Below are 18,266 nucleotides of genomic sequence, written 5' to 3'. Positions count from 1 at the left end.
GTATATTAATGATCTTCCACTGACTGAAATCCTATTCATAGCTTTGCTGTTTATTGCCTACCGTATCTGGTTGTGTGCAATGAAAGGTTATTTATTTTTTTATCCACATTGCACCTTCCAGTTTGAGAAATCTTGTCCTACACTAAAAGCCTCAATTTCTAGAATATCCACTACCAATTCCTTAAATACTGATATGGAGTGAAGAAAAGTTAGCTAGCATCAGTTCTTATCTTATTTCTTGCAAAAAATGTCTATTGCTCCTGTTCTCATCTCGATGACTCATATTTCTACATAGGATTACATTACTTTACTACTGATTTATCCAAATCTCAAATATTCCCTACCATGGAATATTGCTCACACATCTTAATATTGAATCCCCCCCCCAAATTCTCTTAGACCTCTTGACTCCATTCAAAAGAGGGCAGTTGGGTTAATTACAACCCATCTCTTACAATGTTGCTCCACTCAGGGATCTTGAACTGTACCTTTAACCTTCAAATAAACCCGTAGAAGTCCTCGCTGATAATATATTCCCTAAATACTAATAACAGCCAGATTTAACATCCCAGATCAATAAAATCAATACCACATTTGTTGTCTTAGGTGAATCTCAAAGTAGCAATTGCTCTACATATTCAAGATCCTACTACCTTAAAGGATTATTCTTCATCTGCACAATTGTCCTGCCATTCTCTATGGAACAGAAATATAGGCCTCAGCCACCACCTAGAATATCCAAATGTGTGTGCGCCCCAAGTACTAGCTATTTAAATGGGCCAATAGCAAGCTTCATCTTCCTCCTGCCATAACAGCTGTGCTAACATGGCACAAATGTTCATCAAAAGAATGAAGTCCTTAATCGTGGAAAAGAGGCTAGTTTTTGCAGCCACTACAACTACTTACTGACAGATATCATCTCCCAATATCTGGAATGCTTGTTGCTGTAGGATCTTCCAACCATACCAAAGAGCAACACCTACTTTAGTGGCCTGCAATAACAGGCTTGCACTAACCAATAGGTTTCTTCCAAATCAGATGCTAGCACCTCTCATTAGAGTGGATGGCAACTTTGATATCTTAATAAAGAACAAACAAACAATATAGATTGGAATTTATTAACTGCTTTAATGCACAGGATTCTTGATTTGCTGCAAGTTGATCACCAATTTGTCATGTTTCTCCCATTGCTACCCCACACAGAAATCAATGAGCATAGCAGCCTTACTACTATATTTTTGCATTCTGTAATCAATTTTATTTAGTTTTGTTGACGTTAACACCTGGTACTTCACTATGATGGGAAATAGTGCTGTATATATTTTACTACATCACAAACATATTTATTTATACTCTTCTTCTTGGTTGTAACCGTTCTTCTGATTCATATATAATCAGTGCCATCATGAGATATTTTTGTGCCCTAGGCAAATCAAGCATTTGGCACCCTTTTAAATAATCCTCATGACCATGAAGTGCCCCTACCCAAATGCCACTCTAGGCATTTGCCTGGATGCCTACAATACCATGACTGCACTGTCTGTAATTTCCTCCCCACTCTTTTACAAACAAATCTGAACATATATCTTAAGCAGTTGGCATCCATTCACTGTTCTACTCGGCCCCGGGTGCCAAGCGTTCCGTGGCCAAGCGATTCTAGTGCGTTTTCCAAAGCGTTTTTCTACAGAGAACATTTGAGCGAACAGTTTCTATTTTAGTTTGAAAAACCGTTTTCTTGATTTCTATTGCATAGTAGCTCTCTCGCACTACAAGAAGTAGGCAGAAGCCCAGAAAGGGAAACCACCTTTCTGTTTTTTTCTATTAGTACTAACTTACTAACTCAGCCGCTTGGTCACCTCGTGGCACTGCTCCTGCCTCCCCGTGGCGGGGCCGGAAACCTGGGCGGTAAAGATAAACCCCCAGGGCCAAAAGGAGCTATCATGGATTCAAACAATTTTCCACCCTTAGAGCCTTCAAGCTCAAGACATGAATCCTCTCATGATATTAATCAACCAAAAAGGCTTCGAACTGAAGCACAGCGTCCAGACATCCCTAATTTTCTTGTGATACACTCTCTGTCCACGCAGCCCGTGGGCAAGTTATCACCATTTATGATTCAAAGTCATCTAGAATCTATTGCAGGATCACCAAAAATGGTGAAGCGACTACAATCAGGAGATCTCCTGGTTGAAACAGCCACATCCAAACATTCTGAGTGGCTATTAAAAACAACTACATTTGGTGGATTACCAGTGTCTGTCACTCCTCACAATACCTTAAATTCATCTAAAGGAGTCATCACAGAATGGGACTTAATTACAGTGTCTGAGGAGGAATTAGTCCAAGAACTTAGCCATCAAAAGGTAATCGCTGCTAAAAGAATTATGACAAAAAAAGATGGAAATCTCATTCCAACTCGTTCCATCATTTTAACTTTTAGTACTCCTGATTTGCCTTCCTCAGTAAAAGCTGGATATTTAAATTGTCGAATTCGTCCATACATCCCAAATCCTCTTCGCTGTTTCAAATGCCAAAAATATGGCCATTCACAGCAGGCATGCAGAGGTGACGCCATCTGTCCTATTTGTGGAGCAAAAGATCATACACAGGCAGATTGTCCAGCCGCAATTCCCATTTGCCCCAACTGCAAAGGCAATCACCCCGCCTTTTCTAAATCATGTGAGATGTGGAAAACAGGTAGGACAATCCAAAAATACAAAGTCGAACATAAAGTCACATATCCTGAGGCACGCAGACAAATAATGTTGACCATGCCAAGTCCATCATATGCCTCTCGAACTCGCAGTTTTCATACAACTGCAATTCAAACAGATGTCTCAATACCGCCCAACGTCTCGCTAGCTAATTGGGTTAAAACAACCTTATCAACCACTGGAAAAGAAAATTCTAAAACAAAAACCAGCCATGCCACCAACACCCCAATTAGTATCCCAACTGATACTGTGACAGTCTCAAATGATGCAGAAAGATTGAAACCCAATAAAGACTCTAAGGAAACTGATCCACCAACCAACACTATGGAAGTGGATATACACCAAAATGATGAAGACCCTATTCTAGAACTCCATGCCAATGACACTATGGATACTGGACGTCCATTATTCCCAAAAAAAGACCGAAAAAAATGCCCTGCACATAAAAAACAGTCAGATGAATCATCTTCAGCCAAACCAAAATAATGCCTAACATCATACAGTGGAATTGTAGAGGACTAAGCAGCCATTCGGATGACATAAGAGATTTAATCTCTCAGTTTAACCCCATAGGTATATGCCTACAGGAAACATTCTTGTCACCCCAAGTTTCGCCGAAATTCTCAAATTTTATGATATATAGACGAGACAGAAGCCCAGAGTCTCCTGCCCGTGGAGGAGTAGCCATACTTGTAAATACTAACATACCGTCCAGACCGATCCAATTAAGAACCAGCCTAGAAGCTGTGGCAGCTCGGATTGCAGTTGGTATTTCAGTTACCATTGTTTCGATTTACATTCCACCATCTCTATCACTGGCCCAATCAGAACTTGACAACCTCATCGCACAACTTCCAACTCCAGTTTGTCTTTTCGGTGACTTTAATGGCCACCATCCATTGTGGGGATCAGCTACAATGGACAGAAGAGGCAAGTTGATCGAGGAATTTATATATAATAATGACCTAAATTTATTAAACTCTGGATCTCCTACCTACATCCACCTACCTACAGGATCTACTTCTCAAATTGACTTGTCAGTTTGCTCACCTTCCATCTTTCCAATCATGACATGGTCTGTATTAACTGATCCTTTTAGCAGTGACCACTTTCCGATCATTTGCTCCTTACAAACAGGAGTAACACCAAATCCTGATAAACGATCCTCTTGGAAGTTTAAAAAGGCGAACTGGGATGGCTATTCTGCTCAAATACTTCTAGACAGATCTTACGTTAAAAAAGAACCTATTGATGATGTAAATACTTACATCACCAATCAGATTCTGACTGCAGCAAATACTTACATTCCAAAATCCAAGACATATCACAATCACCGAAATCACTGGTGGAATGCAGATTGCTTCACTGCCAAACAGGAAAAAAACCGAGCTTGGAATAATTTCCGTAAGAATCCCACCACTAATAACCTCATTGCTTATAAAAGGTTTAAAGCAAAAGCAAGGCAGATTAGACGGAAAGCGAAACGAGACTCGTGGATCGCTTTTGCCTCAACAATCACAAAAGACACCGACACACGCCTCATTTGGAAAAAAATACAGGCACTAAATGGGAAATTCGCTCGTATGCCCTCTCCAATACTTCATTGGAAAGGGAAAGACCTATCTACAGCTGAAGAAGTTGCTAATGCACTTGCTGAATCATTTGCTACAATCTCTGCTTCTGCCTCCTATGGGTCCACATTTCAGAACATCAAAACTAGTGCAGAACGATATAAAATCAACTTTTTCACGAACCGTTCTTTCCCGTACAACCAACCCTTTACATTCATAGAACTTCAAGAATCGTTAAACAGATCTTCAAACAGTGCTGCAGGCCCAGATGGAGTTCATTATGTTATGCTGAAACATTTAATTCAAGAAGATTTGAGTACCATGTTAATCTTTTATAATCGGATATTCTCCGAAAATGCCTATCCTTCCTCCTGGCGTCATTCTTTCATTATTGCTTTACCAAAACCAGGAAAAGATCATTCCTGTGTTGAAAACTATAGGCCAATATCTCTTACGAGCTGCCTGGGTAAAGTTTTCGAAAGAATGGTTCACACTAGGCTTACTTACATCCTGGAGTCACAAAATCTCCTTCCAGATCATCAGTATGGCTTTCGGAAGAATAGATCGACGCTGGACGTGCTTATCAAAGCCGAATCTCATATCCGCAATGCCTTTGTCATGAAACAACATCTTGTCATGGTCAACCTAGATCTTGAAAAGGCATTTGACACTACATGGCGTCATGGGATTATTATGGACCTTTACCACTTGGGGCTTAGGGGCCATTTGCCGAAAATAATTCAAAATTTTCTGCAATTGCGTTCTTTTCAGGTCCGATATAAAAATGTACTCTCTGCATCTCACATTCAGGAAGAAGGAGTCCCGCAGGGATCGATACTTAGTCCAACACTATTTTCAATCCGAGTTAGCAGCATAACACGAGACATCCCAAAAACTGTTGAAACTTACATGTACGCAGATGACCTTACAATTTCTTGTCGATCTCAAAGTATGAACACCATCGAACGGCAGCTCCAACTTGCTATTACCAAAATACAATCGTGGACTTCACGGAATGGCTACAAACTATCAGAAAAGAAATGCACTCTCACCCACTTTTGCAAGAAACGAACTCTCCATCCCGATCCGGAATTACAAATAAACAATATTCCAATCCCGCTTGAGAGTACCATTAAATTCCTTGGAGTGATATTAGATAGCAAGCTGAATTTTCAAGCTCACATCTCTCATTTAAGAAATACATGTCTAAAGCATCTGAATATACTGCGATCAGTCTCGGCTATGTCATGGGGCGCTGATCGGTATACACTATTGCACCTTTATAGAACTTTAATCAGGTCACGGCTAGATTATTGTTGTCCGGTGTATGACTCTGCCAGGAGCACTACTTTACAACGTCTAAATATTGTCCAGCACAGTGCTCTCAGGACTGCGTTGGGCGCTTTTAAGACTTCTCCAATCCAGAGTCTCTATATCGAAGCACACGATCCTCCATTACATCTTCGTAGGAAATCATTATTGCTCCACTATGCTGCTAAGATCCAGAGTCTTCCATCTCACCCCAGTTGGGAGTATCTTTATAATACTCGGTGGGATTTGATATATGACAGCAAGCCAAATGAAAACAGACCTGCTTCACTAAGGATTAAAGAGCTTTCTCAGAGTTGGAATATCAATTTAAGCGATATTTTTCAGAACACAACTGCTCCTGTTCCACCTTGGACATACGTTTCTTCCTCCCACGATACACATTTTTTGGAGTGGGGAAAGAATACTGTACCTTCCTTTAATATCAGGCAGTTGCACTTAGCTCACACTACTCTGAACTCCCATGCCTGTAAAGTCTATACTGACGGATCCAAAACAGCTACTGCGGTTGGTGCAGCTGCAGTTTTTCCTTCTGTAACGGTTACAGCTTCACTACCATTAGTCTGCAGCGTCTTCACAGCCGAATTATATGCCATCAAATTAGCACTCAGTAAAATTATTGAACTTTCCATCTCACCTGTCATAATTTACACTGACTCACTCAGTGCTGTTTCTGCCATAAGGAAGAATTTTTCATCTTCTCATCCTACCTTGAAACACATTCATTCTCAGCTATTTTCCTGCAGTGTGTCTAATCAATCAATCAGTTTTTGCTGGATCCCTGGCCATTCTGGTATTCCGGGAAATGAAAGTGCGGATCTTGCAGCTAAAAATCCTCATCCAGCTGGCCCAGAACATCTTCAGGTTCCTTACACTGATTATAAGCCTGTTATTCGCAAAGCAAGTTACGACAATTGGTCACAGATCTGGAAAAGTAACACCAACAATAAACTTTACCAGATAAAGCAAGAACCAAAGCTGTGGCTCTCAGGCTTTCGACAAAACAGACGAGAGGAAGTAGTACTGGCAAGACTCAGAATTGGACACACTCATCATACTCATCTGTTCCTGCTACTGGGAGAAGATCCACCCCAGTGTTCATCCTGTGACAGTCAACTTACTGTTAGGCATTTCCTCTTCGATTGTCCCCTATATTCAACCATACGGTCAAACACTTTTCAGTCAGTCTCTAGGTTGAACCTCCCACATGATTTAACTCATATCCTGGGAAATGAAGCAAACATAAATGAACTTGTAATATTTTTAAAACGTATTGGACTATATAGGAGTATTTAATTTAACACCAACAGTGCTATATTTCGACTAAATAAACTATGAACAGACACAATTTGGCCTCAGTAGCCCTTGTGTCGTTAAGCTAAATAACAACAACAACAACTGTTCTACTCCAAACTCACAGAACCAACTTTTTCTCTCCCTCATTTATCTTTTGTACTCGTTTTTCTTTGGAACAACCTTCCATCACATGTATTCCCTGAAAATTAGAATCTACAGAAATTCAAGTATAGTGTCAACAAGTATCTTTTGTCTTTTCAGTCTTCAACCAATGCAATATTAAGTACTATAGGTTCTAATATCTTTTGTGTTTGAGATTTTCATAAAAAAATGAATAAATAAATAATTTTCTGGAGAACATCAGTGCCATAAATCTCATTAATTACTTGCCTGATTTAATTTTTTAGTTTACTCAAATTTTTATGTACCTATTTAGCTAATGGATTTTCCAAGGATTTAGTTAGTCTATTTAGTGATTGTAAGTCATAAAAAAATTACCATAATTTTTTATAAAAAAATTATACTAATTCTATGACTAACATATTTCTTTAAAATGGAGATGAACTGTCAAACTTTATAATAGGTCAATCTTGTGATCTTGTTTATTTTTAAAGTAGTTAATATTGTGCAAAAGGCTGCCAACCCCTTTGATTTAAAACATCATAGTACATGATACGGGAATTAATTAGTTTTGTACATTCTAAAAAAGCATATAATAACATGCAATAATATTATATTTACCTTGAAATGGAATGGAAATTTTACTTATTTCTCCATTGTTCTACAATCCTGAGAAATTACAACAAAACTTGGAGCCCAAATATGGCATGCTTTAATCTAAAGGCTCCAAGTGAAACTTGGTAAGGTGAGCAACTCTATTTGGGAATATTCTATCAATGGTAATGTTTCCCAACCATGGATCGAGAAATGCTGCCATAGATGACGTCCCAATGAAAGAATGATATGATCTGCTTTAGGCATGCCATCTATAGAAAATATTGCAGAGGAAGTCCACATGGCCATGGAACATCTATCAGTATGTTAGCCAACTATAGGAAGCTGCATATCCTTAAGTTCATTATTGCACAGTTGCATATATCATAATTACCAGTGAAAATGGCATCTGGAGTAGTGCTCATGGCATTCATGGACTCTACTCTAGAACAGTGACAGAAGGTTCTGTGGAGTGAAGGGTCTTGCTATGCAGTGTTTCATCCTGAAGAATGTGATTATGCAGAGAGTTGTTGTTTGTTTGTTTGTTTGTTATTTGGTTGTTATTTGGTTTTTAGGAGCATTAGCAACTAAGGCCATATTGCTCTGGGGATATGTGGTGGTCACGGGCTCGAACCCCGGTCTAATCAAGAAGCGTGTGCTATGCACTGCTGCTCCTGCCCACCTGGCTACGGAGGTGCCTATGCAGAGAGTGCTTCTTGTCAGAGTATGTTGACTCAACTACAAAATTTGGTGGAAGCAGTCGAATGGTGCTGGACTATTTCAGCTGGACTGGTCCATTGGTGGGTGCCTGAAACCATAAGGTTAACAATCTTGAACATTAAAGACAATTATGTGCTTCCTATACTATGGCAGCACTTCAGAAACAAGCCCTGTCAGTATCAACATGCCAGTGCACCATATCATACTGAAAGAGTCATACAAGACACTGGTTTGTGGACAATGATATGAAAAAGTTGGATAGCTCACTCACAGCCTGGACCTCAATCCTGTTTGAATACCTATGGGAGTGGAGCATTTGATTAGGCAGTGATCAAAATGACGTTCTTCCAAACAGGTTGGTTTGCAGGAGGAATGGAGGAAAATTCTGGTCCCCACTTATTGAAGTTGGTAGAAAGTGTGCACAGGAGGATCGAGACTGCCATATAAACTATAGGTAGCCCCTACTTTTTATTAGCTTTTTTGAATTAAAAGCCTTTTTGCAGTTACCAGTGTGTGCCCAAATACACACACAGGTAATTCTTATGGGTCATGTAGTTCTTACATAAATAAATACTATACAAACATCCAGACAAGTAGCAGCTGCTCACATATGTGAGAACTCTCCCTTGGTTGATCACAGCATTTTTGTGGAAACAAAAAAATGTTTTCCTATTTTTGTATATGCTCCAGTACAGGGGTCTATGTGTACATATCTGTAGAAACATATTCTTCCACTTGAGAATAGTTAATTACAGCCTGAAGCAGAAATACTGTTGTGAAAAAACCTTATACCATCACAAGTGATAGTTCTACTTCCAGTAATATAAAACTTTAGATAACAGTGTATGATAATTGACTGCACCATAGGTATCACACAATAATTGTTTATTTGTACACCTGGAAGGTGGTGGGGGAGAGAGTTATATCTAATTTATGTCTCCCATTTCTTTTACAGTAATTGCGGCCATTGTCATCCCTATTGGTACAATATTTCTGCTAACATTACTTGCACTAGTTGGGATCATAATTTACCGTAAAAGGAAGCAGTAAGTATTTTGTGGTATTGTTAATCCTGATGTTTTGATATTATTTAAAGATTTCTGAAAGATTTGAATTTATACATATGCGACATATGTATTTTTTCATAAATCATTATTTCTGGTTTGTTAGTAAATAAAAAATTAAGATCTTGTTTTGTTCACTATTGGCTGATATGTTTGATATTAGTGCTTAGATACCATTTAACTTTATTCTGGTTTCTTAACTCAGAGGCAAGTTCATACCAAAACAAAAAAGTTTGATAAGTTGTTGTTGTATAAGTTTTTTGCCCCTTTCCCTTAATAACTGCAAAAAAGACAAACAATTTATTTCCCACTCAAAGAGTTTTCTATCCTTCTGTGCCCCTAATCCCGATGACTTTGTTTATAGGAATCAGTAACCATTTATGAATATATCGTTTTCTTATCAAACTGAGCACATTACTAAGCAAATACTACAGCCGCTTCCGAAGCCATACCACAGTCTTCTGCTTTCAAACACAGAAACCTTAAACACTGGTGGAATGACGCTTGTACCATAGCAAAAAAAGGAAAGAAATAAAGCCTGGAATCTGTTCCGTAAGTTTACAACCACCGACAACCTAATTCAGTTTAAATGGCTTAAGGCAAAAGCACAACAAATTAGAAGAAAAGCCAAAAAATATTCATTGATGCAGTTCGCCTCCTCTATCACAAAGGACACTAGCAGTAAAATTATTTGGAAAAAAATTCTATAACTAAATGGCAAATATTTACCGGTTTCTGCTCCAATTTTAACCAAGAATGGATAAGAAATATCTTCACCGCAAGAAATAGCCAATGCGCTTGCAGAGACTTTCTCTGAAACGTTCACCACTACAGCTTATGATACTTCCTTTCTACAAATCAAAGTCGTAGCAGATACAAGATAAATTTCCAAACTACCCAGTCTCTTGCCTACGATCAACCTTTTTGTCTTTTTGAACTCCAAACAGCATTAAACAGATAACCTAATAGTGCTGCTGGAGCAGATGAAATCTTTTATGTAATGCTAAAACATCTAAACAATTTAGCTTTGAATTTACTAATAACATTCTTTAACCGGATCTTGCTTGAAGGTACATATCCCTCTACCTGGCATCGCTCCGTTATTTTAGCCTTTCCCAAACCAGGAAAGGATCAGTCACTCCCACAAAATTATCAACCAATCTCCCTCACCAGTTGCCTAGGTAAAACTCTAGAAAGGATGATACACAGATGATTTACCTGGGTTCTTGAAACTCAAAAGCTGCTAAACAACAATCAGTTTGGATTCTGACAAAATAGAACCACTTTGGATCTCATGGTGAAAGCAGAGACTAATATCCATAATGCTTATGTGAAAAATGAACGTCTTGTAATGGTAAGTTTTGGATATTGAAAAGGCTTTTGGCACAATCTGGAGGTATAGCATATTGCGAGAACTTTATTCCCTAGGATTGCTAGGACATTTACCAAAATTTATTCAAAACTTTCTCCAAAACAGAACCTTTCAGGTCCGTTATCAAACATTACTTTCTCATATCTATACCCAAGAAGAAGAAGAAGGTGTCCCACAAGGTTCAATACTTAGTGCTACTCTTTTTTTTTTTGCTTAGGCTGAACACTATCACCTGCAACATTCCCAATACTGTAGAATTATATATGTACACCGATGATCTAACTATATCATGCAGGTAAAAAAATATTTGCACTATTGAAAGACAGCTTCAACTATCCATAAATAAGCTAGAAATATGGACACTGAAGAATGGATATCGTATGTCAGAATAAAAAACAGTCGCAGTTCAGTTCTGCAAAAAATGCAAGCTGCATCCAGAACCGGAACTTTGGCTAAAGAACAACCCAATACCTCTCACCAGTAATCTTCGTTTCCTAGGTTTAATGTTGGATACCAAACTAAACTTTGTTTCTCACATAACATACCTCCGAACTGTTTGTTTAAAGAAACTAAATATTCTTCGGTCCATTTCTGCTATAGCATTGGGGTGCTGATAGATATACTCTTTTACATTTGTATCGTACTCTTATCAGGTCTCAATTAGATTATGAAGCTGTTGTCTATGACTCAACTAGGAAAAGTGCACTAACCAGACTGAACACTATCCACCACCACCACAGTGCCCTTCGTAGTGCACTAGGAACCTTTAGAACATCCCCTGTCCAGAGTCTGCATGTACAAGCATATGAACCTCCACTTCACCTTAGAAGGAAAATGCTGCTCGTTAATTATGGAGCCAAAATTCAAAGCATTCCAGCCTATCCTGTTCGACCATTGCTTCTCAGCCCTGAATGTTCTACAACAGCAAAGCTACTGAAAATAGACCCACTGGTATTCAATTAAAAGAATTGATACATGCCTGGGACATAAATTTTGACAATATGCTTCAAGAGAACGATGTATCTGATCCACCCTGGTCTGTAAATCTCCCTCACTGATGATACCTATTTTCAGCAATGGGAAAAGAAATCCCTGGCAGATGGAAGTATTAAACAACTACATAAAGACCATGCCCTTAACAATGCTCAGAGCTCTCTAATATATACAGATGGTTCAAAAACAGAGATTCTGCCATTGGTGCAGTGACTGTCTTTTCTTCTTTTACACTTTCTGTATCACTACCAGTTGAATTCAGCAGTTACACTGCAGAATTATACGTAATAAAATTATCCCTAGAAAATATAAACACTATCCACGATACTAGCAGTATAATGATACACAGATTCCATGAGTGCAATGTCGGCATTGGACAATAAATTTTCAATATCACATCCCATCATAAAACAAATTTTTTCCTGTTTAAACCCTCTAAGAAATAAGAATAATGGAGTGATATTTTGCTGGATCCCAGGGCATTCTGGTATCACAGGTGTTGAGAGAGCAGACCAGGCAGTGAAACATCCAAACAATACAATACCATCACATTACCAAGTACCATATATAAGATTATTTGAAACGCATTAAAAAAAATCTATACATTTCAGTGGTACGAAATCTGGAAGTCACAAATGAACAACAAATTGCTCAAAATCAAAGAGGAACTAGCATTATGGAAATCTAGCTTCTGGCAAAACAGAAGGAAGAGGTTGTTCTAACAGGATTACCCATAGGGCATTCACATCCAACCCATATATATCTTCTCAAGGAGGATGACCAACCTTGATGCACGCATTGTACATTACCACTTACTGTCAAACATATACTCTTAGATTGTTCGCACTATTCCTTTCCATTTCAGAAAAAATACTTTCCTTTCACTGTCGCAACTGAAAGAGCCTCTATCACTCGCTCATATTACTGGAAACAATGCAAATTTAAAATTAACTATTTACCTTTCTTAAACAAATACGAATGTATGATTTTCTCTGATGACACATTGGACTCTATATAAAAATTTTATATAGAGTCCAATTTTTATATGATTTCGTATATAAAAATATAACATAGGAATAGGCATATTTTGGCCCCAGTTGCCCTTGTGCCCAAAAACACCAATACCAATACAATGATATCACCTTTTGTGCCCTTAAAAGATGATATCTGCTCTACAACGTCATCAACATTTGACCCTGGCAGATATACCTTGGTGCTACCCAAGTATTCCCAAAATTTGAATGTTGCATGGAAACTGCGTCTATTATGGCTTGTGGTGCTAGGTAACACTGCATTCATCCTTTGTGAATCAGTGTGCCATGTGGCGTCGGGTTGGATAGGGTCATTGAAGATTTATGCATAGTTCTTTGACAGTGTGCTCTGTGTAATTTGCGATTGTTGAGAAGGCTGATGTGAGAGAGCAATAAGAAGGAAACAAAACATGCTTGCATCAAGCTTTTGTGACAATCCTTTAGGCTGGACTCAGACCTGCTACTGGTTTAACCATTTTAAAAATGGTCAAATGTCGGCTGATGACGAAGATCGCTCTGGGCGTCCTTCATTGAGCACCACCACGAAAAATGTTGCAAAAATCGGGCGGCGACCCATGAAGACCGCAGGCCATCCATAACATTTGTGGCATTATAGGACTATCGTATGGCATGTGTCACCGATTTTGTCAGAAAAGTTGAACATGAAGGATTGCAACAAAGTTTGTGCCATGGTTACTGAGTGAAGACCAAAAAGCAGCATCACATGGAAGTTAGCAGAGATCTTCAAGAACAGGTCAGGAGTGATCAAAACTTTCTTTCTATGGTCGTTACTGACGACGAGAGTTGGGTATATGGGTATGACCCAGAAATCAAGCAACAATCATCCCAGTGCAAGGGGCCCATCTTTACCCTGACCGAAGAAAGCCCGACAAGTGAGGAGCAATGTGAAGTCCATGCTGATCTGTTTTTTGGACATTGCTGGGATTATCCATAAGGAATTCATCCCTCCTGGCCAGACCGTCAACGCAATTTTGTAGAAGTGACACAGAAAGAACCGAGTCCTTCATCATCACAATGCACAGGCCCACACATCTCTCAGTGTGGTTCAGTTTTTGGCATCCAACAACATGACAGTCATTCCCCTGCGACTTCCTGTAGGGTCAAAGATTTTACAGCTAAGGGCCAAAGATTTGACAGCATAGAGGATATCCAAACCAAATCGCAGACAGTGCTGAACACTATGACGAAGAAGGGACTTTCAGGACACATTCAAATCATGGGAGAAGCACTGGTATCGGTGTTTATGTTCTCAAGGGAACTACTTGGAAGGTGGCAAATAAGAGCAAGGCTGATTCTAATTTATTTTATAAATACATTTTGGGAATTTTTGGGTAGCACCTCGTATTTCCCCGTTTCCCTGACAATTGAGTCACCAACAATAACTAGCTCCCGTGGGACCAGCACATTCTGCCCTGAAGATTGCCCCTGTGTTGCATGGCACACAAGAGTGAGGTGTTGAGTTGGGCAGTTGAGAGCTTGCTGCCCCCCCCCATCTACCTGACCCTTCAAACTCTCCTAGACACCCATCAAAACACTGAGTTGGCTCCTGATTTTTCACATTCTCTGCACCTAGCACACACACACAAAGACATCCATCATGGCTAGATCATGTCCTGTTCCAGAAAGGTCTGCAAACATTACACATTTTGCACATTTTTTAGACTGTGATGCATTGGAGAATCACCCCCTTCGGTTCTCACCCAAACCACAGTACCTCCACTACTTTGTACATGTTGCTTCGCTGCTCTAATGTGGGGCATGATTTATGTTTAAATACAATTTAATTGACAATATTATACTAAGTGACAATACTATACTAAGCTAACTGATTCCTAATACAGTGCTACATATTACGTTATACTTTCTGTATTGATCTAATATACTACAACAATGGTGGAAAGTTTCAAACAGTACAAGTTTACCAATACTAAGTAATAACCTACAAAATCTCTATCTAAATTCAAAATAAACTAAGTATTGTAACTAGGAATATAAAGCTACTTGTAGAAAATAAATTAATATGCCAAGTCAATAAAATGGCAAAAATTTAATAAGAACTTCTCTATTAGCTGGAGTCATAAAATCTTCACCCGCACAGCCAATGTATATATATCATATACTTTGCCATCTAAGATATTTGATAATTCATGCTTATTTAGGCTGTGATTTTTTTTTTTTTTTCCTGAAAAATAAAATTAAAAAACCAGCAATCTCCAAGTCCCAAAGTTTGCCAATTTGGGGAACTTGTGTAAAATCTTCCGTGGCAACTTAGTCAGCATAATACATTGCTGTCTATCACTTGTTTGGATATAGCTAGGTTTAATTCCTGTTGATGACTGGAGAAATTTCTCAAGTCCTCTTCAGTCAAACTGTAGTTAGCTGACCTTATGTGGAAAGGCTACCAATTTCATACATGAATTTGCTTGGCGAAAACATGCAAATTGGCCAGTAACCACACACTTGCATAGGCAAATACATTCAAAATATTTATACTCACAGATATGCATGAAATTCCAGTGCCATTAAATATTTATTTGAATTTGTATTTGCATAACTTAAAATTTTAAATTTTTTTTATTTTTATTTTTATTTTTTTATTATTATAGTGGTCGTCCATTCATGCATGTTCGCATGCAAGATAGCGCCAATGTAGAAATAAGTAATCCGATGTACATGAGGGAAGAATACGACGATGAAGCTGCTGAAGCTTTAAATTCTTCCTTTACTTTAGATCCAGACAAAGTAAGTATTCTACTGGGTCATTTGATTATATTTTATTTTATTTTATTTTATTAGCATTAGCATTAGTTGAGGCATACAATGCAAAAAAGCAAGCTTATACAGCACAGCCAAAAAAAAAAACCCTCCCATTTCACCTATCCATTCACTCCAAATGCCTGTCCAGCTCAGCCTTAAATTTATTTAAGCTATCAACTTCCACAACAAGAGATGGAAGTCTGTTCCAGCAATCAACTACCCACTGGTTGAAGGCAAATTTCCGCACATATATTCTACAACTGTCTTTCCTCAATTTGAATCTATGTCCCCTCAGGTTCTTAATCTCAGCAAGATGAAGAATTTCATCAGCATTGAGCTTGCTCAACCCATTCAAGGCCTTATACACCTCAATCAGATCACCTTGCATGTACCTAGTCTCCAGGCACTGCAGTTCGCAGAACTTAAGCCTTTCTTGGTAAGAGCAGCCCTCACCAATCTTGTTGCCCTTCTTTGTACTCATTCTGGCAACTCTACATCCTTCCTAAAATGAGGCCTCCAGTCTGTACACAGTACTCAAGGTGTTGTACAATGGGATAATTACCTCCTTGTCCCTGCTAGTAAAATTCCTATATATCATTGACAAGACTCCATGACCTGCTCCGGCAGCCTGTCGGTACTGTTCAGTAAACTTCATATCTGACTGCACAATTACCCCCAGGTCTTCTTCACCCTTCACTTTCCTAAGTGTACCACACAGTTGGTACATTTCTCTTGGGTTATTGCTACCCATATGCAGTACTTTGCATTTGTCAATGTTAAACTTCAGTTGCCACTTCTCAGCCCATTTGCCCAACTTATCTAAGTTGCAGTAGCATACTGTTTTTACTGTTGTTAACAACCCTGCCAACCTTTGTATCATCTGCAAACTTGGATATTAAGCCTGATATACCTTCATCAATATCATTGATGAATACACAACAGTTGGCTCAGCACCAAACCGTGGGGAACTCCACTAATAACATTAGTCCACGAAGAGCAGTATCTATTGATTACCTCTCTCTCTCTCTCTCTCTCTCTCTCTCTCTCTCTCTCTCTCTCTCTCTCTCTCTCTCTCTCTCTCTCTCTCTCTCTCTCTCTCTCTCTCGTCTCCCACTAGACCATCCCTTTATCCATTGTAGCAACTTGCCCTTATTGAGCTTATTGACTTGCCCTTATTGAACTTATTGACTTTGCCTTATTGTAAGGAATGGCTAGTTTTGAAGTGCACAAATATATGCAACCTTGTATGGTTGCATATATTTATTAAGTAGACAATAAATGTAGATGATTTTATCACATTAAAGCATTTTTCAGCGATATTTTATAAAGTAATTCCTGTAATGTGAAAATTTTATCTTTTAGGCTAGTTAGTCTTACTAGTGAATAATGCTCAATTTACAGTACAGGTAATCGTAGTATAACACGGTAGTTAGGTTCCTATAAAATCTTGTGTAGTGCGAAACTGCGTTATACGAGACTAAGAACCAATACAAAAACGGGGGTTATGTTCCAAAAGCTACCAAAAATACATAATTTTTTTTATAACTGTCGGAAATATAATGCATTAAGGGCTTATGCCTCAGGCTGCGAGAGAATTAGACCACGCTAATCACAATATGAGATATGACTTAAACAATGCCGCTTTTGCAAATAATATGCAAATACAGAATTGGCTGTGTACTAATATGATGCAGTTGCACTAACTTGTACATGAATTATCGGAAATGTAATTTTCATTAAAAATAGTAATAACTGAAAAAACGTCTTACCAACTGTGATACTTAATATGTTAGTTAATGTATGTTCATTTCATTTTCTTTTTCTTCATTGCTGCTAAATACAATCAAACGAGAACATTTTCTCTCTTGCAAAATGTCTTCACCTTCTGAACTTTCTTCTGTAGCATATAGATTGTGTGCTTCTGTTATCTTTAAAATATCAGTATTCTGAGATTTTTTGCTTTTGCTTGATAGATCTTTGTAAAATGCATGGTATGGAGCTAAGCGTTTTTGAAACTCCCTTTTGAAATTTGTGTTCCTCTCAGTCAAAGGATCTGCATTCATAAACTTAGCCGAGTAATTAAAATAAGATTTTAATCGCTCAGCTAAGTTTATGCCTTCCCCGTATGCTTTTTTAGTCTAAAATTTGTAACTTCAGAATTTTCATCTGCACTGTCATCCTCTGAATTGATTTGTTTTACCTTTGATGCCATTTCCACTAAATCCACTTTGCCAGCCTCTTTTTCTACCAGTAATTCGTGAGCATCTTCAGTAGTCATATCATCAAAACCTTCCCCTCCTACCGACTTAGCAAGTTCTACTATCACACCGGTTCTGTTTTCTGCTAGTTGGACTATATATCCTGAATGAGCTGACTCTGGCCATACATTTTTCCAACACACATGTGTTGACAGCTTTACATTTTTAAGTGATAAAGCTATGATTCCGATACAGTCCACAATTGAAAAATGTTTCCATGCCTCCATTACTTCAATAGATTCGGAATCAATTTTTTCCAAAATCCATTGTAACGATTTTCTGATGTAATGAATTTAAAGGTAGATATTATGCCTTGATCTAATGGCTGAATTAAAGAAGTTTTATTAGGTGGTAGGAACATTACTTCAACATTTTGGATGACTTAAATGGCCCAGCACTTTATCCAGTAGTAATAAAACATTTAAA

General features: G+C 38.3%; 1 protein-coding gene across 1 annotated transcript in view; it reads left to right on the top strand.

Moving 5' to 3' along the window:
• LOC150075985 (prolow-density lipoprotein receptor-related protein 1-like) overlaps positions 1 to 18,266 on the top strand; it is a 1,358,636-nt gene that overhangs the window by 1,315,360 nt on the left and 25,010 nt on the right. The window contains 2 exon segments of the mRNA XM_090387555.1: positions 9,300 to 9,390; positions 15,432 to 15,567. Coding sequence (XP_090243681.1) covers positions 9,300 to 9,390; positions 15,432 to 15,567 — 227 coding nt within the window.

This window comes from Mastigoproctus giganteus, chromosome 13 (assembly GCF_048544385.1).
Source record: "Mastigoproctus giganteus isolate SK-2022 chromosome 13, ASM4854438v1, whole genome shotgun sequence".
Lineage (NCBI taxonomy): Eukaryota > Metazoa > Arthropoda > Arachnida > Uropygi > Thelyphonidae > Mastigoproctus > Mastigoproctus giganteus.
Note: the sequence above shows the minus strand (reverse complement) of the source record. Positions and strands in the feature narration are given on the sequence as shown.